Source organism: the organism of the source record quoted next, unplaced genomic scaffold (genome assembly GCF_019419815.1).
Source record: "Pyrus x bretschneideri cultivar Hongxiangsu unplaced genomic scaffold, Pyrus_bretschneideri_v1 Contig8, whole genome shotgun sequence".
Classification (NCBI taxonomy): domain Eukaryota; kingdom Viridiplantae; phylum Streptophyta; class Magnoliopsida; order Rosales; family Rosaceae; genus Pyrus; species Pyrus x bretschneideri.
In genome coordinates, this window is record NW_025999820.1 from 4,329,760 (window position 1) to 4,354,564 (window position 24,805).

The 24,805-nt window shown below is 34.9% G+C and overlaps 3 protein-coding genes across 5 annotated transcripts; 2 read left to right on the forward strand and 1 right to left on the reverse strand.

Annotated features, from left to right (window-relative positions):
- Nucleotides 1–2,165: 2,165 nt before the first annotated feature.
- On the reverse strand, nt 2,166–3,939 carry LOC103957284 (UDP-glycosyltransferase 84B2-like). Its single transcript, XM_009369432.3, has one exon. The coding sequence runs from the start codon at nt 3,799–3,801 to the stop codon at nt 2,374–2,376; it is 1,428 nt and encodes a 475-aa protein (XP_009367707.3). The 5' UTR covers nt 3,802–3,939; the 3' UTR covers nt 2,166–2,373.
- A 6,135-nt stretch (nt 3,940–10,074) lies between these two features.
- Nucleotides 10,075–10,919, forward strand: LOC103957277 (hyphally-regulated protein-like). The gene has a single exon (XM_009369424.2). The coding sequence runs from the start codon at nt 10,093–10,095 to the stop codon at nt 10,702–10,704; it is 612 nt and encodes a 203-aa protein (XP_009367699.2). The 5' UTR covers nt 10,075–10,092; the 3' UTR covers nt 10,705–10,919.
- A 4,335-nt stretch (nt 10,920–15,254) lies between these two features.
- Nucleotides 15,255–21,313, forward strand: LOC103957257 (protein MRG1-like). Of its 3 annotated transcripts, none has more exons than XM_009369398.3 (11): nt 15,255–15,423; nt 16,123–16,176; nt 16,305–16,318; nt 17,020–17,165; nt 17,836–17,871; nt 17,993–18,033; nt 18,498–18,599; nt 18,805–18,884; nt 19,270–19,439; nt 20,397–20,481; nt 20,903–21,313. In XM_009369398.3, exons 1-11 carry the CDS (start codon nt 15,286–15,288, stop codon nt 20,991–20,993), a joined length of 957 nt encoding a protein of 318 aa, XP_009367673.1. In that variant the 5' UTR covers nt 15,255–15,285; the 3' UTR covers nt 20,994–21,313. The 3 variants fall into 3 exon arrangements, with proteins under 3 accessions (XP_009367673.1, XP_009367682.1, XP_009367690.1); XM_009369407.3 differs by having other exon boundaries at nt 18,501–18,599; XM_009369415.3 differs by having other exon boundaries at nt 15,289–15,423; nt 16,977–17,165.
- The last annotated feature ends 3,492 nt before the right edge of the window (nt 21,314–24,805 follow it).

Below are 24,805 nucleotides of genomic sequence, written 5' to 3' on the forward strand. Positions count from 1 at the left end.
CAAAGCACCTTAGTACGCTCATATTATATTGATCCAAGTAAGAGATATTGCTAGCACATTTAAATTAATCACTCCATCATGCGTTACTAGATTTATTAGTGTGGATACTCTTAGAGACTCAACACTGGGGGAGCTTCACATGATCAATCATGAAAAAGATCACAAGCATGAGAGTGGTCCAACAAAGCAACACGTACATGGCTAAGGATTCAGGTAAGTTAATATCTTAATCCTTGTCCTTTATTGCGTTATAAATTATGGTCTCGGGGCTACTTGGAGTTCAGAAAACACGTATGTGAAAAGTCCTTCAGAGACTCTCTGATTGTTTCGATGAAATTCTTTTGTACCCACAAAGTGTTTGATGTAATGTTTACTAGGCATTTCTTGGCAACACATGTTGCGTCGACAGAACTCGGTAGATACTCTTGATATCACCCAATAAATTGTTTTGACATATGTTGATATCTATGCACATGTGCGCAGTTCATCCGGTGATGACAAACCCACTAATATTCCATGAAATTCCTCATTGAACAAGTTGAAAATAAGCGCGCTTTTTCCGTCCCAAAAACGCAAATCTTTAACTCTAGGACCCAAAATTCATGGGACCCTAACTTCAAATCCCAGATCAGGAGTGCGTGTGAAGTTCATAAAGTTCATTGATTGAGCAACTAAATTAACATGCATAAAATAAGCCACCAATAATTGGTGCATCGATACTAAGTCGACAATGAAACAATAGACAAATAGACAATGGACAAATAACCTTATCATGACCTTCTTTTTAGCCTTTTGGCACTTCACAAATAACCGTAGTATGTGCCATTCGACTTGCTTCCAACGTAGATAGATATGTGGTGTTTAGAATATTATTGAGAGGAAAAGAAAAATAATACTTCCATTCTTTCATTTGTAAATAATATATTTCTATCGTAAAATTTTTATAATCTAAATCGTTAAATTTTTTATTCTTTGTTTGAAAATCATTGTCTACAAAAAATATTCAAATCAAAGCTCGTTTAAATTTATCAAATAAATTGACGATCAGTTTATTTGATACATTTAAATGACTAAACGATATCCAATTCAAAATGATTTTTTTCATGAATAATTTTCAAATGAAGATTAAAAAATTGAACTAGTTGATTAAGAAATTTCTATTATACGTTATATACAGCGGCAGATTCAGAATTTTAACATCGGGTGTTCTCAATGTAAAATCTCAAAAAAAAAAATTATACAATAAACTAACAACTTTTCATTCATAATCGTTGGACAAACACCATTACAAACTACAAAGACTAAATTTGTTGACGACAAGGTTTCATAACAAAGTAAACAAATTAACAATAACTATAATCATTTATAAATTAACAATACCTATAATCTGTTATGAATTAACAATAACTATAGTCTACTGTGAATTTGAATTTGAATTTTTCATCCAATACACATCAACTTTAACATCCTATATGATTAATTTAGATTGGAATAGAAAACTTACTTAAATTAAAAAATTAGGGAATTAAGTGGTGGTGGAGACTAAAGAGAAATGAACCAGATGATGGTCTTGGAGCGGAGACAAATGGAGGCGTGGAGCAGTTGGTGGTGGCCTGGAGTCGGTTGGGTGGGGTTATAGGAAAAAGGAAATTGGAATTGGGAATTACCCAATTAGGAAAAGTGAGTGCAAAATGGGATTGGGTGGAGATCTTGGGTATAAAGAAAGAGAATAGACTCTCTTTCTTTTTTTAATTAGAAAAGGTCTCCCTCACGTGGCTTAACAAGAGGGCTTGCTTTTATTTTATTTTTTGCTTATTTGCAGAATTTGCAACTGCCGGCCCGCCGATGCACTCTTCGCCTCAACCACATGCTCAAACTTGATGGTCCTCGGAGGTCCTCACAACCACTTATCCGTGTTTCCGGATCGTCTAGGAGCCACCAAAACCCTTAATATATTTGTCCATGGTTATCTAAATTATCTATTAATAAAATATTATTTATCAATTAAAAAAAATGAAAAGATTATTTAGTCTTCTATCACAAAAACAAATGATGGGAAACAAAGAAATTTCACAAAACCAAATTGTATAGGCATATAATAATACTAAAAAATAAAAAATGTTCTCACAAACAAAGTGTATAGGCATATAATAATACTATGTAACTAATGTAAGTGATAGGAAAATATTATTCAACAAGAAAAATACATTTAAAAAAAAAACATTTAAAATTGAACCCTACTAAAATAAGGGAAAAAAAAAACAGAGCATATCTAGATCATGGTTTGGATTTGGATCTGCAGTCGTACATTCTTCATATTCATGACCAATGAGGAATCAAATTATTACACTTCCTAAAAGAAACTAATTCCCATCAAGATTTCCCAGAAATTTCACTGATAAATTGATCAATATTCCGGTCAGAAGAACCACCACCTTCCACTGATTTTTTTGCCGCCGCCTTAAACTCCTTCGCTCTCTTCTTCATGCCCTCCGCCCTTGGCCCCTCCACAACCTCCGCAATGCATCTCCTCATTTCTTCACTGCTAGCAACCCCATCCTCACCAACCCTAATCCTCACACCAACACCAAACACATCAGCCAAAAGCTTGGCATTGGTGGGCTGATCGGTCCACTCAGGATAAACCACCACCGGCACACCAGACACTACCGTCTCAAGCGTCGAGTTCCAACCGCCGTGAGTCATAAAGCAGGCAACTGCTTTGTGCATAAGCACTTTTTCCTGAGAGCACCAGTTTACCACCATGCCCATCTCCCTCGTCTCCACCAAAAACCCTAATGGCAGTTCTCCCACTTCCATCTTGGAACCCTCCGCTGGCGGCTTTAGCACCCAAAGGAACGGCCGTTTGCTGGTTTTCAATGCGAGGGCAATATTGTCAATCTGGGTCTGGGACAGAACGGTAACTCTGCCGAACGAGACGTAGACGACGGAGGAGATTGGCTGCCGGTTGAGCCACTCTATGCAGGAATCTTCGGCCTCATACATGTCGATGTGGAGGGTTTCGTCATCTTCCCCTGCTCTGCCCAGTATGAATGGCGAGACCAACGGACCGATTGGACGAATCGGAATGAGCGATTCCATGGAGTCTACGATGCCTTTTTCGAGCTCGTAAAACGAATTCCCCAGAACCCATTTGGCTTTCTCCGAGCTTCCGACGGAATCCGATATCAGTTTCTTAAAATGGAAAGGGGTTGACGGGAGAACAGTGGTGGGAAGATCGCCAACTTCTATATTCGGAATTCCCGGACAATCCAGAATGTTTTTTGCGTTCAATTCCAAGTTTGGATCGAAAGGTTCGATTTTTTTGGCGTATCTGTAGAGAAGTGAAAACGTCGCGCAAGATTGGTTCCAGAGCAGGGCGCAGGGGATGCCGTGATCGGCCGCCACGTCAGCAACCCAAGGTCCAAAGGGGTTGAAGATTATGCACGAGATTGCGAGTTTATTGTCGGAAGTGAGGTTTTTTATAAGGTTGGACAGGTTTTTGGAGCCGGAAACTTGGAGGGTGGTGAGGACGTCGGCGCCCTTCTCGCGGTTGAACTCGGCGGCGAGGCCGTCGGAGAAGAACTCGAGGTGGATTTTGGGGTGTAGGATTGTGAAGGTGGTGTCGAAGTTGAGAAGGGTGTCTCGAGCGGTTTCGGTGGTGGCGAGAGTGATATAGACACCCTTTGAGGCGAGGCACGTGGCGAATTTGAGCATGGGATTCATGTGGGCTTGCAGCACCACCACCAGTAGAACATGGACTTGCTGTTCTTCATCAGCGGTGGCAGCAGCAGCCGCCATGGATAATAACTTTTCTGTAAATTCTCTAACTTTTGGTGTGGAACGGTGGTAGTGAAAGAGCGGTAGACGACGAAAGAAAGAAAAGAATAATGGCTTGATAGATGCAGCAGAAGTGTTTGTTTATGCTAAAATTGATAATATTATTATTACCCATATTATATTGCCCAGTTGTGATTAGTTTAAGGGGTGATGGGTTGGCAAGGTATAATTGAGATTTTAGGGATTTTAATTTTTTTATTGAATCTAGAATAATTAGTCAGAATTTTAAGTGATTAAAGTGTAACATCCTACATCGTTCAGATGAGTGGATCATGTAAGCCTTATATGTAGATTTTCATCTCTACCTAGCACGAGGCTTTTTGAGGCTCACTGGCTTTGGAGTTCATTGAAACTCCAAAGTTAAGCGAGTTCGCGCGAGAGCAATCCCATGATGGGTGACTTACTAGGAAGTTCTCGTGTGAGTTCCCAGAAACAAAACCGTGAGAACGTGGTCGGGACCCAAAGCGGACAATATCGTGCTACGGCTAAGTCAAGCTCGTGATGTGGTGGAACCCTAGTCGGGATGTGATATAAAGTGTATTTAATTAGAATTTAAAGATAGTTTATTAAAATTATCATAAATTTAGGTGTATTCAATTAGGATTTTAAATAATCGAATACACTTTGAATTTCAGATAATCACTTAAAATTCTAATTAAATACACCTTGATTCATTAAAAAGAATTAAAATTACTCAAAAACTCAATTGAATACACCATCATAAATTTGTGAACAAATTATTTCGTTTACAAATTTTGTCTATAAATTTAATCTCCAATCAAAGGACATGGAAGAAGATGATTAATTTATTAATTAATAATTAATCACTATACTCATTCTTATTAATGATACATTATTTAATTTACAAATTTTATCATTATATTTAATCTTGCTAACATTACTAATAGTGTAATCTTTGTTCTAATTATTTGCTCTGCCATTTTGGCACCTAGATACTTACAGCCTACATCATCTTGTGGTCCCCTATTTTCTGTTTCAAGATCAAGAAGATAAACGTAAGTTTTTGTCCTCGTGCCCTTGTAAAAGGATATAGTTATTATGGTTACCGTGTATTTGTCTCATATTTATGCACATTGTTTTTATAGAGTTTTTAAACAAACAATTTTTAAAATTGACTTGTTTTATCAAGATAATCTCTACAATTGAAAATGAATCATTATATTCTCTAAAAATGAATGTAGTTCTTCCGTCGTAATTTTATCAAAATCTTATAAGATTAAAAATTATTAAAACCTTGAAAAAAAAAAAAAAGGAAAAGGAAAAACAAAACAAATGATTGTGCCAGCAGTGCAGCAGGTGATGAACAGTTCAACATGCTTAATCAATTGTTTTTGGTAAAAAATTACAGTCTAATTGTTTTATTTAAATATGTTCGTCCCTGACAACGACAACGGAGGTCTTGGAATGGAGCTTGCAGACTCTGTGCCACCGATGATATTCCCGACAACGGCTGAGGTCCGGCCTACAACCGTTGACCAAGCATAGAACTTTCAGATGATCACTTCCATTGTTATCACCATTAATCCTTCTGGATGATGAGACCTTCATTGGGTCCTCCTCCAATTTCTTGATATCAAATCCTAGAGATTCAGCTGGTTTATTCTTCATCTGGGTTTGTGAGATGCTAGACCCCACCAAAGCAGCAAGGTCGCTGTCCTTGAAGTCCCACTCCATTGCTGCTCTGGTCTGCTGTAAAAAAAAAAAAAAGATCAGAGGAATTATACTCCAAGAAATTGGGTTGAGTTTTGAGGATAATTAACGCTATGAACTTGAACTACGATAATTCTGTTCCCTTCAAAACGAGGAGGGACAGAGGATTCGTTCCAAGATCAAAAGTTATTTATAGCTTCTCCAACTATATTTTAATTGGAGAGCATTTTTGCCCACCACTGTAAGCTAAGCTATGATGTATGCTCATCATGCAAATAATCATCAATCACGTATTTTTGGATTTGGATCCTCTCCTGAGTCCAAGGAGAGGATCCTCCTGACCAAAGGAATTGGGCCTTTGGATGAAAATTTAACGGTTATAATTGTTATAACTTTAAAATGACCTCTCTGTTTGTAGCCATTAGATTTTCATCCAACGGCCCAAGTTATTTGGTCAGGAGGATCCTCTCCTTGGGCTCAGAAGAGGATCCAAGTCCCATATTTTTTTACTTAACCTTAGTTAATTCTTTTTAAAAATTAAAAAAATAATATTTAATGTGAAAGTTAACTAAAATTAAGTAAAATGACACGTGACACTAATTAGGTATATGATAAACATACACTATAATTATAGCAGTGAGCAAAATTGGTCTCTTTTAATTAATAAGGGGAATTGTTATTAGCATTCCAAAATTCTCACTCTACACTCCAAACTTTCTATATTTAGAAAGAAAAATATACTCGTGAAGAGTGTAGAATAAAATTTTTAGAATACCAATAACACTTCCTTTAATAAGACAAAAGTTATTTCGCGAGTCATTTGTTGAAGTTACCATGCAACATACTCGTCTACCGTGGTGGGAATGCCACATGACTAATATTTTTGATACGCACAAAAATCTCTTCAAATTTCAAATTGCAGAGCTAGAGCGGCTTTGGGACAACTGATAAAGTGAAAAAAAAAAAAACAGTAAAAAAAAGAAGAAGTCCAGCTAGAACTATAAGAATATAATGGTCGTGGCAGTGAAGAATGTATGTGGTCCAATATTGTAATGGATATGATGTTGAGATTCTATTCATGCGTACCGATTCGAAATTCTCTCATCTTTTAAATTATTGTAATAGTTTTGAATCTCCCTCATTAATAATATTTTACATAAAGAAGGGCAGTGAGGAATATTGATTGATTAGACAATGAAGAGATGTAATGTCTGTCAACTGATTAACCGAGAAATCTTTCTTCTTTTGGAAGGGTGGAGCATTTTTATGTCGGCTGATCTTTATTCTCTGTTTGTATTAATTTTTTCGAGAAAACGATATTATTTATATTAAGATAAAAATGATAGGTTTTAACTTCATAATAGATTAATAAGAATGTGATTCAAATTCATCTTTAGTAAAAATTAAATCTAAAATTGTTCATTTAGAAGTAAAGAAGAATATCATTAAACTGTAGTACTAAGTGATAATTCTTTTTTAATATTTGAATGCTTCATTCATCGTGTGGTCCATCCATTTCGGCCACATTATTCGGTGGGCCGGACTGGGCTGCCATGGATTGAGCTTTCAATTTGAAAAACTAAAATGGGTCCGCATGGGTGGGCTATATAAAGATAAGGCTTATTATACTGGTAGTGATAGGGTGTCTTGCATGAGTCATTGTCGTCAACTACCTAATTTCGTCTATTCCCTTTCTACAATGCTTAAAGAAACAAGAAAAATATGTGTAGGTGATAGGTTTAATTTGGTGATTAAAGTCTTTTTATTCAACTCACCTGTCACGGACCCAAACCATCCCCTTCTTAAATTCGAAATGTCGCTTGTATTTTAACAACTTTTTTTCTCTCGCTACTTGAGTTAAACCAGAAGGCTTCAAATATAAAAATACTATTTTTACTATCTATTTGTACCATTTTTCTAATATATATGAGTCCACATGTATTTGTGAGACCTACGTCTATTAGAAAAATAGTATAAATAGATAGTAAATATTGCACTGCTCATTCGAATAACATTAGTTTCTAGTGACAATTATGAGGATGCATGCTTCCGTTTGGTTTGTCAATAATGGTGGGCAAGGTAAGATATGATAATTAAAGTTTGTAACATAAGAATGGTTACGCATTTGGACATAAATTTGGAAGCTTCCACGTAGCATGACAATCTCACTTTTCTAATGCTTACGTTTAAGCTCTCTGAGCTAGGTTTTTATAAACGGTAGGGATCAAATATTTAAATTGAATTTACAAATTGAATGATGTTGTTGGAAATGATTGAATTATTAATTAAATGTCGATTAACGTGCTTATTTTTTTATTGGTGACACATTATTTGGTATGCAAATTTTGATTAAAATTTTGGTCTTCTTAAAAAATTTGGTCTTCTAGCATTACCCTTTTATTAAACTCAAGCTAGGTTGCTGGGATGATTTTTAGATTGAAGTATGTATTTATCGATTCAAAATATGTCATTATCAAATATTTTTCTGAAAATGTAAGAAATTAAGGGTTTGTTTGACATTCAACTTGAATCTATTTTTATTTTTAACTCAAAAATAGTTTTTGAGTCTTCAGTTAATAATCCTTGTTTGGTTGGACTATTTTTCAAAAAAATGAACTCAGAACCAATTTAAAAAAAAATTAGCATACTTATGAAAAACACAAAATGTCAAATTTTAAACTGCTCTCTATTTTTCTCCTCTCCTCTTCTTTTTCTATCTAGTCTCTTCTTATTTTCTCTCCTCCCTCCCTCTCTCTCCTCTCTCTTCCTGTCTATAATGGTTTTCCTCTTTCCTCCATCTTCTTCATTTCTCTCCTCTCTCTTTTGATCATTTCCCTGAGGCCTAAGCTTTCTTTGTGTCCCTCACTCTCGATTATCTCTCTTCCTTTTTTTTTTTTATCCTCCCTCTTCTCTCTCTCTTTTCTTATTTTTTTAATTTGTTTAAGGTTGAAAAGCAATTTTGACCTTCATATCGAATAAGTTTTTGAGTCTTCTGAAAAACAGTTCTTAAGAAATGATTTTAAAAAATATTTTTGAAAACGATAAATTTTTTTAGTAGGATACCAAACGGATCTAATCCATAAGTAAATTGATTAGAACAATTATAATAAATTTCGAAGCCAAATTTCTCTTTTTCAATATATGTACGCATGGTCGTTGAAAAACAAAGTTCTCTTAAAATTTCCAATTGTAAAATATGAATTAAATGGTGTCTAAATCAATGTACGTGTATCACTATATGTATTTGAATATATACATATGTATCGTATCACGCAGCTACCATGTTGCTTATTTTGATAAAATTAAATTTAAAATGCAGCAAGTGTACCATGGTGCCAATTGATATACTGCTAGTGTACCATGGTGCCAATTGATATACTACAACTAGTGAAATTGACTGGCCATGAAAATCCTAACAAATCAATTTTTTTCTCTACCTAATAATCCATTCAAGTCACGTTACACTATGCAGCCGTGGAATTCAAACAAAATATTTTCCCTAAAAAGGAGTTCAAACAATGCACGGTCTTTGACTCCCCGAGCTGCAAGAAATTCTGGTGGCTTTTGGGCGGCCGGCTGGACTCAAATAAGATTCGTCTAATTTTTTGGTGGACTCGGAAAACAATGGTATGATTTTGAACTCGTTTGAAAGTGTTTCTAAAACGATTAAAAGTGTTTTTATAACGATTAAAAATGTTTTTAAAACGATTGAAAGCGTTTTGGAGAAAATGTTTATGTATTCCAAAAGCATTTAAAATGCTCACAGAAATGTTTCTGGGTTCTAAAAACACTTAACTGCTTCCTATAAGAAGCTCCAATTATGCGCTTCTTGTAGAAAGCACTTCAAGTGCTTTTCCAAAATTCACTGGTATTTTTACGAATATTGGTTTCAAAAACATTTCACAATAACCGTTTTTAGCTATTTTAAAAATAGTTCCAAACGAGTCTGTTATTGCTTTACTTAAATTATAATACGTGTATTTCTTTTTTATATGAGAATTGATAAACTAATAATATTATGTGGCAGTGCTCCAATATACACATAACCAAGGAGGCAAATTGTCTACCCTCCTGTTTGGGTGTCCTTTTCATCCCCTCCTTTTTTTATAGAGATAATAAGACAAAAAGTAATAGGAATATAAAATATTGACGTGATTTAACCGTGACCGCATAAATAGAAATGGATGGGAAGGGCACCCAAATAGGAGGGCAAACAATCTGCCTCCCATGATCAAAACCGTTAACTAACTCCATCATATACTATCATTTTTCTATTCTAACTTGGACTCACAATGTTCAACTTTATAAATTCTTTTTTCTCCATTTGACTTTAGATTAAGAACCATCCTTGTTGCTTCTTAATTCCAACACATGACTATGAGGATTGGAAATGTCACGTTTGATTGAAATTTATTTGATGTTATTTGCATGCCAAGAATCTCAGTCAAAGAAGCCTCATCATCCCAGTCTATTTTACTTCACTATAAATAGGAAACACCATCAAATACTCCATACCAACAATTGCAGAGCCTCTCTCTCTCTCTCTCTCTCTCTCTCACTATCTCTCTCTCCAGTTCCAACATGACTACCAAGTTCTTCAGTTTCATTTTGTTGCTGCTTTTGATCAACTCTACATTCATTGCAGTATGTGCTCGGCCCTTGAATATCATGAAGTATAGAAGCTCTGGTTTTGGAGCAACTGAAGGTTTCTTTGACGGGTTATCACTTGGAGCCATCAAGCAATCGGGACCTAGTCCCGGTGAGGGGCACAAGTTTACGAACAAACAAACTCTCGGAGGGATTAAAAACTCGGGTCCAAGTCCTGGTACAGGAAACGCATTTACAAATGTTGAGACTCTAGGAGTGATTAAGGACTCTGGCCCAAGCCCTGGGACTGGAAACAAATTCACGAATGTTGAGACTCTTGGTGGAATTAAGGACTCAGGTCCAAGCCCTGGTACGGGAAACAAATTCACAAATGTTGAGACTCTTGGTGGAATTAAGAACTCGGGTCCAAGCCCTGGTACAGGAAACAAATTCACAAATGTTGAGACTCTCGGAGGGATTAAGGACTCTGGCCCAAGCCCTGGTACAGGAAACAAATTCACAAATGTTGGGACTCTTGGCGGAATTAAGGACTCGGGCCCAAGCCCTGGTACTGGAAACAAATTTACAGACAACACCCATCAATAAGCATGAGTGATCATAAAAATAGAAACTAGGAATATTCTCTACTTATTTTCTCATTTATATTTTTTGGTTGATTAATATGTATCTTAAAGATAAGACCATTCATATTATTTTCATTTCATTTATTTGTCTCCAATTTTCATTACCATGTAAAGAATCTCCAAGTGTGCATTGTCGAATATTATAATTTAATATAAATAAGAGTAATGATTTTCGCACTTGTATTTTAGTTATGAGAAATTTTATTTGAACTCATATAAATTCTTTTTACACTCAATTTAAATTTTAATTATGAAGTGTCTTTTTTTACAAATTACTAATTACTATACAGTATAAGATGTAATTAACAATAAAACTAAATTTTATCAATAAACCCATATCTAATAATCAAATTCTTACTATCACCAATCTAATTTTTCTTCTACGAAACTTAGAAAGTGAAGAAAAAATAAGATTCGTGACTGAATGTGGGGCACATAAAAATCACAAGTCCACGAAGGCATACGACTTCCCAGTCCATCCTATAGAAAATTGAGGCGATCACTCCAACGTCAAGGCAATGAGATAAAAGATGTAGATTATGTACTAGTTAAAATTGGTCAAGCACAAACCAGATTAATGATATTTATGTAAATATTCATAAAACTAAATTCAAATGGCAAAAAAGCATAGGCACCTATAGAAAAATTATGGGTTATTGCTAAAAGGTGGTAAAAAGTTAAAGGAAAAAAAAAAACAGAAACTTTTGGATAGCAATTTTGACAATCATCTTTAAGTGTTTTGCACTCAAAGGGAGGAGTGCAAGAGATTCAATCGAGTGTGAAAATCACCGGCCAAGTTTTTTTTGAACATTGTAACAAAGATTTGAAGCCGAATGTTAATATAAAAGCTGTAATTGCCCAAAAGGACACAATGAAGAGAGTAAAATTGTTGATGGAATTGGCAACAATATGACCGCAAAGGGTGCTGGGGCAGACATCTATCCCATACCTAAACTTGTATATATAAACCTGTCAAACAAAATTGCAACTAATGCTTTTCTAACAAATGCAAAATATAACAAGATTAAAGAAGAACTACAAGTAGCCTCTGACCTTTTAAGTCTCGAAATCAAACTCAATAAAAACCAAAATTAGGGAATGCATAAATCGGGAGGTGTGATATCCACACACCCCATTTTACTTCTTACACACCTTTTTAATTTTCGACCATCAGATTGGATGAACTGAAGAAGATCAACGGACAAAAATTATCAAGGAGCGTATGAGAAGTAAAATGAGTTGTGTGGATAGTACACCCCTAAATCAGAATCTAAATCATATTGATTTGGTTATTCTGTAAAAGAAAAAGTTATCACAAATTCACAAGAAAGAAGACAAATTCAACGAGTTAATAGTATGGATGTAAAGATAAATTTACATATTGAATTGGGTTTAAAAAGATATTAATAGTTTAATTAAAAATACTATGGGTGTGGAGAGTAAATTAGGTGTAAAAAAGGGTTATACGAGTTTAAATAAAATTTCCCTTTAGTTATTTGTATTTTATCCATTTTTTTATGCTTTATAATATTATTTTTTAATTAAGAAAAAAATGAACTGTAAAATATAATTGGGTTGGTTCAATGGTAGGAGCATATTTATGCTACCTAGTTATGTTGTTTCCTTGCATTTAGTTACTTAATTACTATCTATTTTAGTCTTTTAAGCTATTTTCGTATGTTTTTAGGTCCTAATGGCAAAAGGAGCAAGAAAGTGCATTTTGAGGCTATTTGGAGCAGTTTTGGGCACGGATTGGATAGCTTAACTATGGAGCAATGTGGATGGACGAAATTGAAGTCAAGAGATGCTAGGAAAGACTAAAAATCTGGAGAAAGAAGTCCAAATGCAAAGAAGATAAGGAAATAGAAAGAAATAAGGAACCTTATCCAAATTTCCTTATCTTATCCAAACCTTATCCAACCTTATCTTATCTTATCCTATCCTAATCTTTTCCTACCTTAATTCCAACTTCAAAGAGGACTCCTTTTCACATTAAATCACCTAAATATCAAGTTCTAGAAGCCCTATTTTCGTGCATTAAGTTTATGCCACATCTAACCCTTCTAGAAGCTCTAGAATCTGCCACAATGACCATTCCTTGTCCTCCTTGGAATCTAATTGAAAGTATCCTTGTTCTTTGGTGATTTGGAGTCTTAATTCCTCTCCTTTTCAGCCCAAATTTGTGCCTCCCCTTCACCCTATAAATACTTGATGCCACAACACTCAAAAACCACCACCTTCTACCACAAATTCACATCACACCATCCACCACACCTCAAGAGCCTAAATTCACACAAATCCCCATTGTTGGCAGCAAGGAAGGAAGGAGGAGCCACCTGGAGTGTTTCTAGGTGTATTCTATCTTTGTTTTTAATGTTTAAGTTTAGTTATCTTTGTTTTGCGAACATGTGGAACTAACTTCTTTTTAGTTAGAGGTGAATTCGAAGCTATGATTATATTTGCAATATGAAGTGATTAATTCCAGTTGTGATTTCAACCAAGCGGTTGTTTTCTGGCGATAAAATAAAGAAGCAGTGCACAGTGCAGGAAAAGTGACGTTTTGGGCTTGATTTCGAAATTTTGGAGCCCAAGATGGTCTATTTTGGATTCGGCCCATTTTGGAGATGTATTCAGATTATTCTAATCTTTAAAACAAGTTATCATGGGCTGGATTTGGAGGAGATTTAGGTCTAAAATGTGGCTAGACAGATTCATTGCAGATTCTCCTAGTTAAATTGGGATTTTGTTTTCTAGTATATTTTATCTTTATTTGGTTTCCTGGTTGGATTTTAAGACTTGTATTAGGAATGACTGGATAACTTATGTAGTATAAATAAGGTCTTTGGCCGGCCCTAGCTTTCTCTCTTTGACTATGCAATTTGGGGAGATTGAAACATGGCTAGGGTCTTGAAGAATTTCAGACTTTTACTTTAAGGTGTTTTCAATCTTCTCCTTCATAATAATATTTACTTTGAGTTTATTATGAATATGCCTAACTAATATGTTTTGCTAGTGTGAAGCCTTGAGCCTTAGCATGAATATGTTTTTTTTTATTATTTAATTGCTTGTATTTTATGCATGCATGCATGCCTTGAATTATTAATTACTGTGCTTAAACTATCTAATTGTCTTAATGCCTATTCACCATTAGGATCTTTAGAAAAGTAATTTGATGCAATTTTGGTCGAAATGTTCTTTGAAATTGGCAATGGCTTCTTGTGATTAATAATTATAATTTCACTTAGGATGAACACCACATCTTAAGCGTTGCATGGTTTTTCCAAGGGCTTTTACAAATCTGAATAAGTCTTTCATTTTCATATTCGATTCGAAAGTCCAGACATATTGCATGTTAGATATACGTTCTATATTGGAGGTTCTAAGTAGGACTTATTTTAGGAAAACCTAACCTTCAAAGTTGCATGTGTAAATCATAAGTTATTGATAAAAATACATATGATTGTTAGAGTGAGTTGGAACCCTAGTGCTTTTATAAATTGGTTTTCAAAAACTCTTTTCTTTTATCTTTTAAATTTTGGACTAATTTCTTATTTAGTTTTTAATTAAAGTTCATTTTTAATATTACAAAAGTTCATAATCACCTCTCTCAAATTCCCTTTTTAAGTAATTAATTAGGAATTGGTTTTACATAAATTATTTGAATAATTCTTGTGGAAAACGACATTGCATGAGCATATATACTACAACTACCTTGTACTCTTGCAAGTATTTGGTGTGATTTTAACCTTCTTTGCGTAGGTATTAAAAATTCTATCACGAAATTGACGCCGCCGCTGGGGATTAAGGAGACTCAAAGGACAAATTGAGAGAAAAAAGAGATTGTATTAAGCTAACCACTATTTGTAACCTCTTATTCAATATATAAGGGAGACTCAACGGACATCCCATTTTTCAAAGGTGAACCACTTAAATATTGTTGTTCAATTCTTGTTACTCTAAACCCCAAGCCCATCAAATACCAACACACAACCACTTTGGTCTTTGTTAACCTTACTAATTTTGAGTGTTGACAGTTCTATTAAAAAAAAATTATAGTTAAATTTAGTATAATCATAGTTTTCCATGTTGTTTGACATCATGTGATTAAACTTTTTTTCTCATTAATTACGACAAAGTAATTTTTTTTTTTTATTGCTTACGGCTATCAATCCAAACCACTTCCATCTTAAGAGGATTTCTAAAAAATCATCTAACTCTTTAAATTTTATATTTCACTTTAAGAATAATATTTAACTCTATCTTATTTGATGAGCTCAAATAAATATATCGCCGGACAATTTATTAATTTGAAGAACCATTTATATTGCAGTAGTTTTCATGGGCCTCTCTGGGCCGAAGTAGAGGCTCAAGTTTAATATAGTGACAAATCGGATCGCATCTTGCACTTTAATTTGAACACCCGCTGCAACCGGTCACTCTCAAAGCTCAACAGTGTGACCGCTCCTCTCTCTCCCTCCCTGCTCTCAACTTCTCAACTGATAGAAGGAGCTGAACCCCTCCGGCCACCGTTGCTCTGCCAAAAATGGGAAATTCATCGAGAGACGACTCCGTCACCGACGGCGACACCTCCAACGGCGACGCTCCTCCCTCCAATTCCAGCCTCTACTCCGAGGGCGAGAAGATCCTCGCCTACCATGGCCCTCGCATCTACGAAGCCAAGGCAAGCACAAGGACCTTCCATTTCTCTTCCCCCGACCTCTATTTCTCTATTTTTTTGTCCTAGCTTTCCAAATTATGGTGCTTTTCTTTTAGTTCTTGAATTTTGTTAAGCTTTGTTGGAATGGGTTGGAATTTGGATTTTAGGGTTTTAGGGGTTTGTAATCTTTAGTCTTTGTTCACATTTGACTTCTTTTAGGTGTTTATTTTTTACCAAACAAGAAACAAAGGAAGAAGGAAAGGTTTATATAGCTATTGATTTTTCTGGGCAGTTTTTGATTTGATTGGTTAGTTCAATTTTAATTTGGAATTCCTACCTGCAATCATGAAATAACTCACCAAGAAATGGTTTAAACCTTGTTCTAGGATTTTCCAGCGATTTTTTCGTCGATTACGTCAACTTCAGGCTCTCAGTCTACTTAATGAAAAATGCAAAATAAATTGTAATTCCAATCTAGCTGATGCATTTACACATATGATCTAATTCTTTGTGGAAGGACAAAATTCACATATGCTTTTAGATATATATATTTTTGAAATGTGCTTTTAGATATTTTTGTACCCTCTATTCGGCAAAACTAACATAATTCACATATGCTATGCGCCAATACTTAAACTGCTCCAAATTCTACTCTATTCCTTGATTGAGTGACTTCTCGTTGCGTTGCTCCAATCTAAACAACTTTGAGCTTTCGCATTTTAGGTTCAAAAGGCAGAGCTGAGGAAAAATGAATGGAGATACTTTGTTCACTACCTTGTAAGTTGAATAACTTCTCTCTGCATAATCATTCTTGAACAAGAATGCATATTATGGTTACAAGATGTGGGTAACCAAACTAATTTCTGGACATTATACTAACCGGTGCACAACTTGGTGTTTTGCAGGGTTGGAATAAAAAGTGAGTATGTTTCTGTAACTTCTATTCTACTTCTGTCTACCACATTAAGTTTTCCAAAGTTTAGACTTCGGAATAATGAGGCAAAGGATGCAAAACTCCAGAAATCTACAATTTGGATAACAGCTATGTGGAATTTGGGGCAGTTGAAATCTTTGGATGTAGTTTCTTTGAAGACTCTAAAACGCTTGTATTTAATATTTTGAAACATTCCTCTATATTGCTTCCCATGCATCCCCTTTTAGGAAGGCCGCATATTGATGCATAACAAATTTCAAGTTTTGACTCCCATAGTACGGCTAAGTTTAAGTTTTTTTTTTGTTGTATGTAAAGTCTAGTATCTTGTTTCTGATGTGAAATTTCATATGAAACATATTTTCTAGTATCTTCTGAAAAATGATGTTTTGTTTTAACTTTCTGAGCTATGTAATCATTCCTGCATCATGCGTTGCAGCATACTCCATGCTTGCACCTTCATCACAATTTGTAACAAGAAGCAAGGCTTGTATTCTCTAGTTATAAAGATCAAATACTTCTCAATAATTCACAAAGTGATCCTCAAATGGTTAACATATGATATGTGTTGTCTAAGAGACTACCATAAAGTTTTACAGTCTTTACTAGAAATGTTCTTTCGTTAATAATTGCCCTTTTCAAAAAGGGATACAGAAATCATTACTGTGGCTTGGACATCTTGCCAACAGTTGGGACGAATGGGTAGGTGGAGATCGCTTGTTGAAACATACTGAAGATAATATATTGAAGCAGCAAGCTCTTGACAAGAAACAGGGCGTGGACAAGAATACAAAATCAGGACGCTCAGCTCAAACAAAGCCAAAAAGTTCAACTGGTTAGCTGCGCTCCTTTTTACTTTTGTTTTAGTGCCTAAAGGCTTTATTAACAGAATATCAACTGCCTTTCGTTCTTTATACCTCCTTGGTTGGCATATGTGCGTATTAGCACCTTTATTCATATTTCTATAAACTTATTTTCTCCGGAAACATACTTTTGGCAAAAGGGAATTAGCTAATGGATTATTTGGTTGAGGGAAAGACACGCTCACATAATCTCTCTCTCTGTCTCTCTCTCATCTTGAAGCGTTTTCTCTTTCTTAACTATTGTAATCTTTCATTTTCATTTGCATTTAGTAGGTATACAATTGTACTGTGTTTCATGGTTGTTCGTCCTTACTAGAATGGTCCTAGCCCTATGACAGATGTGCTTGGCAATGGTCCAAGGCTCCAAGAACCAGAGAACACTTAAACTGAATGTAATTGTTGGAAACTGATGATATTCAATCATTTCTTTTTAAGGGTATTCACTAAAAAGTTTAATACTGAAAGATTTCTCTTCACTTGACCAGTTTAGAGAATTCAGTAGAACACATATTATCCAAAAATAGACCAAAACAATTGAAAGTTTACTATCTTGATATGTTTGGCAATGTGATATTCGTTATGAGTGCCTTATTTTTGTTGTGTTTTTCATTGATACCAGTTTCTGTCTGTTGCATTTTGTAGATGTAAAAGCAGAGAAAGAGGACCACAAGAACAACGGTAGATTTTACTTTTTGATTTCTTTTTCTTCTACTTTGATTTTTTTCTTGAAAAACATATGACAAACCATAAAAAAGAAATAAAGGATTTCTTAGTAAACTGATATTGAATTTTATTGCAGTGGCTAAAGGGAAGAAGCGGAAGAATGATTCAGGCACTGAGGTGCGGCATGTATTAAATACACTATGCAATTTTTTTTTCCTTTCCATTTTCCAGATAACTGTCAGATGCATTGTTCTCACTTGCCATACCCCTAGGTTTCATTTTTTGTGTGTGATAAGGCTGTATGTATAAAAAAGTTTTGCAGTGTTTCTTTTGTTGTGCTTTAAGGTGCACGTATTGTAGTGGTGGTCCGTTGAGCTTTTCCATTTGAAAGAAGATGAAAATAGGAAATGCAGGGATATAAGTTTTCCCTGCCAAATATTGATATTGCTTTGCTAATATGGATGATTATTTTGTTTTTTATATTCAGTTATTCTTTGTCAATGCAATACTGCATACTTGTACTCACATATGATTCATGCTTCCTTCCGGAACTGTTTAATATTCGCATCAGATCTTAGTTAAGTCTTCTTATTAACATTTTTTAAGATGCTGGGCTGATTGTGGGTTCCTTTAATTGTTAGAAGGACACTGCTGCACTGGAAAAGCTTGTCAAGATTCAAATTCCATCAACACTAAGGAAGCAACTTGTTGATGACTGGGAATTTGTTTCTCAGCAGGATAAGGTACGTATGAACTGTTAGAAAACAACTTCTTGTGACTGTCATTTGACAAATATGTAGCATGATGGTTTTGAAGTTAAATGTCTATCAAAAATATTTTTGGTTCTTCACATTGCATCTCTTGATGGAAATTTTATCCCGGCTTTCAATGACCCTTTTCAGTGTTTCATAGTTATATTGATTTCTGAAATTTATTTTTTCGCTGCAGCTTGTAAAACTTCCACGTTCTCCAACTGTAGATGACATTTTACAGAAATACCTCGACTACAGGACAAAGAAGGATGGAAAGTAAGTTTAGCCAAGTCTTGTTAAGGTTGTGTATAGTTTATTTTCTATTCTTCTACTAGTTTTTTTTTTTTTTTTTTTGTTATCTTTCCTGTTCTTGTTATATGCCAGTTTGTTCCTGTTGCTTAGTTCTTGCTGAAACTTTTATATCAAATATGTTGCCCCATGGATCAATTAGTGTCTATAACTTATAATTTGTGATGAGTTGAATCTACATGATTATGTCTCATATAAATATTATGGTACAATTTGTGATGAGTTGAATCTACATGATTATGTCTCATATAAATATTATGGTACTCTAATCTAATCTTGCGGCTTCTGTGTATAATGTAAGATGTAGTTTTGAGTTGCAGTATGCATATTGATCATTATATGATCTATACAGGGTGACTGATCCAGTTGGTGAAATCCTGAAAGGAATACGATGTTACTTTGACAAGGCATTGCCAGTGATGCTCTTATACAAAAAGGAACGCAAACAGTATCTTGAAGCAGTTGTAGGTGATATCTCTCCGTCAACAATATATGGTGCTGAACATTTACTACGACTCTTTGGTATGATCACCCTAAGTGTTGATTCTTTGAAATTTATATGTTATTATTCTTTATCTTGTCTGGTCCGTATGTTGTTTTTGGCGTTCTATGTGTGGTGGCAACTGATGCCACTAGTTGACTCTGGTGAATGTGTGGCTTTGATGTCTCTTGCATTGAATTAAAACATTGCAAGCTTGGAGAAAGCATAGGTATCCATATACATATTATAGGTCCCTTGGGTCTTGTTTAGGGGGTAAAGGAGAAGCTGGGATTTGGAAAGGGTTGGGGTTTGAGGGGGAGAAAAGAAGGTTCCTTTTTTTTTTTTTTTCCTGCAAATTTTACTATTTTAGGTGGGTTTGGGGGGTGGGGGAGTCCGAAACTATTCCAATATTTTAGGGGAGGGGGGAGTTTTGAACCCAGGACTCCGGGTAGAAACGCAACACTCTATCTACTAGAATATTGGGCCACATGCAATGGAGAAAAAAAAAAGGTTCGCTCTCTGTGCATGTACAGTCCTTGCAATTTTTGTAATCACTTTCTTCGAAAATCCACTACTTCTCTCCACAAAGGACATTAACTTCAAAACTTTGTTCTACTGTTAATGTGAATTTTATTTTTCAACAGAATCGTTTTCCTGCAATGCTTAAAGACACTTCTCCTAATATTATTCTACCTGTGTTTCTGTCTCCCACGTCTTGTTTGGGCTTTGTGCTGTAAATTAATGAATATCTCATTCATAACTTAGACCTTGACCCTGGCAACAACTTTCTGGAGAAACATAGACCTAATCCAAGCTGTTGATTTTGAAATTCTAATGTTTTCCTTTTGCATTACGAATTTGTGGTTTGCATAAAAGGTCTCTTCTGATCTGACAACCATAACAATAGATGATTTGTGAAATTTGAAAGTAAAAATGTTTTGTCATGAAAGTGGTCAATTAAGTTTTGTGCAGAAGTGACAGATTTCTGGTGTTTGCAGTTAAGTTGCCGGAGCTGTTGGCATATGTCAACATTGAGGAGGAAACACAAAGCCACTTGCAGCAGAAATTACTTGATTTTCTCAAGTATCCTCTCAAACTTTATACATTGCATAAATGACCCTTTTGGACATATATCTGTTTTCTCAATTTTAGCTGATGTAAGAATAGATGAAAACTTAAGCATCATCACCGTTGTCACATTTTGCTACTTTCTCACTATTCTTTCAAGTTTCAAATTGCAAAAATGAGTTGTGCCCGGTTATTTGCAAGTTATTTCAGATTCAGTTGTGTAATCAATTAAAACTAGAGGAAAAGATGAGTCAACGTCATTTAATTAGAAAACCTGAAGAAGTTGATGGGAACTCCAGTTTACCTTCCAAGTAGTAATGATGTATTTCATGTGCACTGCCACTTTTATTTTGATGATGTTCTTCAAATTCGGTGCAGCTCACTTCAATTATAGCCTCTTGTACACTTCCAAGTAATTTTTTTCATTGTCATGCAGGTTTATGCAGAAAAATCAGAGTACGTTCTTCCTTTCCGCTTATGATGGCTCGAAAAGCATTGAAGGGAAAGGTAAGGGAAAACATGATTGAATTGCCACATGAACTGCTCTAACTTCTGTTGCCACATATTTGCCACCGTTGGACGGATGGCAGAGACTGTAGAGATTAATGACCATGGCATATTATCGATACATCCACCTAGGCAATCCAGAAACGTGGAACATCCAATTGTTGTTGTAACATCAGCATTAATTCATTCTTTTCCTTTTCTTTTCGGTTTCTACTTAGTTTTCTTTAGTGTATTCTGTCGGGAATTTTATTTCAACGACAGTTACAGACAATTGCTTCTTGAATACTGTAATCGTTCTGTAACCTTGGAAGTAATAGTTGTGTTTATGACGTGCATTGGTTTGGATTCTTAATATAGGCATCGAGTAGGAATCTGTCATAATATTTCTCTTGAGTAGAGCATCACATTTGTTGAACTACGAAAAGTTTGATCAAATTTAAGCGATTTCAGGCTAAAGAAGAAACATCGCAATGCTTTGTTTTACTGGTTCGTGTTTATTTTGAACCGGCGCTAAATTTCGGGTATCAGAGCCACAAACGTCCATTTTACTCTAATTATTTGCAGGGTAACTCAAAATGAAAGGCTACAAGGATAGATCTTAGATTTCATGTTTTTGCTAGGGGTGGACGTTTAAACCGAAAAGGTGGTGAACCGGAATGGTAGTCTGGTCCGAACTGACCAGTTTGGTTCGGTGGTTGACAGTCAAAAGTCAAAACTGAACTAGACTGGTTAAATTCGGTGCGGTTCACGGTTCCTAACTAATTAAAAACTTGTTGATTACCTTGGATGAACAACCGAGGCAGAGGAGAAGCCTCCCCAAACGTGAAGGTTAATTATTTGATAAAATGCTACATGCATGCATGCATGAAGAATGTCAAAATATATGGTCTTACTTACCCAGGAACCAAAGGGTAATTAGTAGAGTGAATCTCATTCTTCGGTACAAAACCTTCAACATTATGAGCTCGTTTGGATGTGTTTTTAAAATGACTGAAAGCTCTTTTAGAGAAAATGTTTTTTGGTTCCAAAAACACTTAAAGTGATTTCTGCTAGAAGCACCATTTATGTGCTTCTTTCAGAAAGCACTTGAAGTGCTTTTCCAAAATTTACTTGCATTTTTACTAAGAATTGGTTCAAAAAACATTTTCACCAAAGGCGTTTTTAGTCATTTTAAAACCACATCCAAACGAGCTATACATCTTTCTGCACCTGTTTTCCTGTTCGTGGGGACATTTAGTTAAGGTTTCAGATTCTGACCAATAATCCATTGCTAATCACACACCAATACTATTCCAACTTAACTACATGCACAACTTGACATGTGTTTGGTTTTCTTACAACAGGCCGCCTCGGTGCCCTTATTGTTGAAGTTTTTGTGGGATTGCCAATCTTCGAGGTAGGTGTGTGTGTCTATATATATGTATGTATGTAAGTAAGTATGTATGTATTAGGACAAAAATAAATGTTTGAGATATGAAAACCTTTTTCTTCATTATGTGTGCGCGCGTGTGTGTATATATATATAAAGTAGATATTAGGACAAAAATAAATGTTCGATACATGAAATTCTTTTCTTAGGGCTGGTTTGGTATTGTTGTGCTTTGAAAAAAAAACTGCTTCTGCTGTGCTGTGAGAATAAGTAGCTGTAAAATAAAGCAACAGAGTGTTTGGTAAACTTTTTTGTAAAAGTGCTTTTGAATTAAAAAAAACAATATTATAGTGTTTGGTAGACTTTTATGTAAAACAGATGTGAAAAAAAGCCAGTTTTTCAAAGCTAGGTTTTGCAGCTTCTTGTTTTTGGCTTTTTTTCATCCAAAACTGTGAAAAAAAGCTGAAGCTGAATGTTTACCAAACACAAAAATAGCTCCCAGCTTTTTTTTTATATCAGTTTTTTTCAGAATCACCTCAGTATCAAACCATGCCTTAATCTATCGTATTGGTTGAGACGAGAGAAAAGGCATGCTTTTGGCCTTTGGGTGATATGTGGAGACATGAGCAAGACATATGTTCTTCTCACATGACCAAGAACACGTCATTGAATTAGATATTTAGAATGTTGGTATGCATTTAATATTCACGGTCTGTTAGGTGACTATTTCATTTTTAGTTTTCATCTTCTCTGATAAATATAGAAGAGTAAATATAGAAGAATGATAAAAAAAAAATTAGGTGGATGAAGAGTAAAGGGACGAATGACCGAAAAATGAAGGGCAATTTACGAAACAAAAACTAGAAAATAAAACTTACTAAAAGCTGCTATCAGTTTCGAGTTTTCATTACATTCCCATCTCTTTTTTCTCCCTTGTATTTCCCCTTTATTGCCAAAGAAATTTTCATTGGACAAAATACCCATCAAAATTTACAACTTCAAATCACCAAAATGAGATTAAGAAATAAAAAGACGAAAAACTATCATCATTGTTGTTGTTACGACCGTTGCCCACCGTTACCGATGACTTCTAGACCTCATTTTGGAATTCACCATATACATGTAAAGGGTTCGAAACTATTATAATAATTTAAAGGATGAGGAATTTCGAATCCTTGATGGACGAGAAATTGAACCACATGCTCAAGTGTCATATACATTGTCTTTTCAATGTGCAAATAAAAATGTAAGGATTCGAAACTATTACAATAATTTAGAGGATGAGGAGTTTCGAATTTTTGATGGATGAGTGAAATTGAACCACATGCTCAAGCGTCATATACATTGTTCTTTTCAATGTGCAAATAAAAATGTAAAGAATTCAAAATATTACAATATTTTAGAGAATAGGGAGTTTTGAACCCTTGATGGATGAATGAAATTGATGCTCAAACGTCATATATCAACATTATACGTGTAGCAATATTTTTATTTAAATTATGCCTAATTTTGCCCACGCAAAAGCTCATTTTAAGGCACTGGAGGGAGTGTGATCATTCTTTTTTTTTTTTTGGTAAATTGGATTCCATAAAACCAAGGCAAAAATGCTAGAAAGATACACAGAAAGCCTACAGAGAGACAAACAGCCGAAATGCAGAATAACAACTTGTAGTGTGAGGGGTCCAAGAGCCTAAGACGCCACGTCTAATGCTAAAAACGTCACCACTCACACTACCTTAGGGGGGGGGTTGGGGGTGGTTAAGGAGGGCATGGGAGTCCATCATTACATAAAAGAGGGTGACATTTGGGCTAATGTAATTAGGCTTTAAGCTCAGCTCCAATATTTTTTATATATGTAAGTCAAATACAAAATTTCTAACTTACAAGAAAAGATGAATGTCGTTAGATCATAGTACTAGTGCTTGTTCGATATTTAAATTATGAATATACCAAAGAATGTGATGTGCATAATGGTTCGAATTAGAGGTAATATGGATGAAAACTTGGAATTGGTCTTAGATTGGTAACGGGCTTAACCACAAAGGTATTGGTAAGTCTTTTAACTAAGGTAGTAATTGACATGTGATCACAACCAAATGGATGATTAGTGCAATTTATCTTAGGAGTATTAAACCCTAGACAAAAGTGTTCACATATCGTTGTATCAATTTTTGTAATGAAAATTTCTACATGTCCTCATTAAACACATTTTTCACAAATTTAAAGACCTCATTCAATACATCTTCACAAATTTAGAGACCATCTTGAAATGAGGTAAATTTATGTGATTGAAGTGAGAAAAAAAAAAAAACCGAAACATGAAGGCGAAAAATTTGTAATTAACCAAACAAGTATGTTCATAAAATGATTGCATATTTTACACCATTGAAGTTATTCAAATAGGGTATGCTCCGATTTTTATCACATCACATATCAATTTATATCTTCCGTTAAGTTGATTGT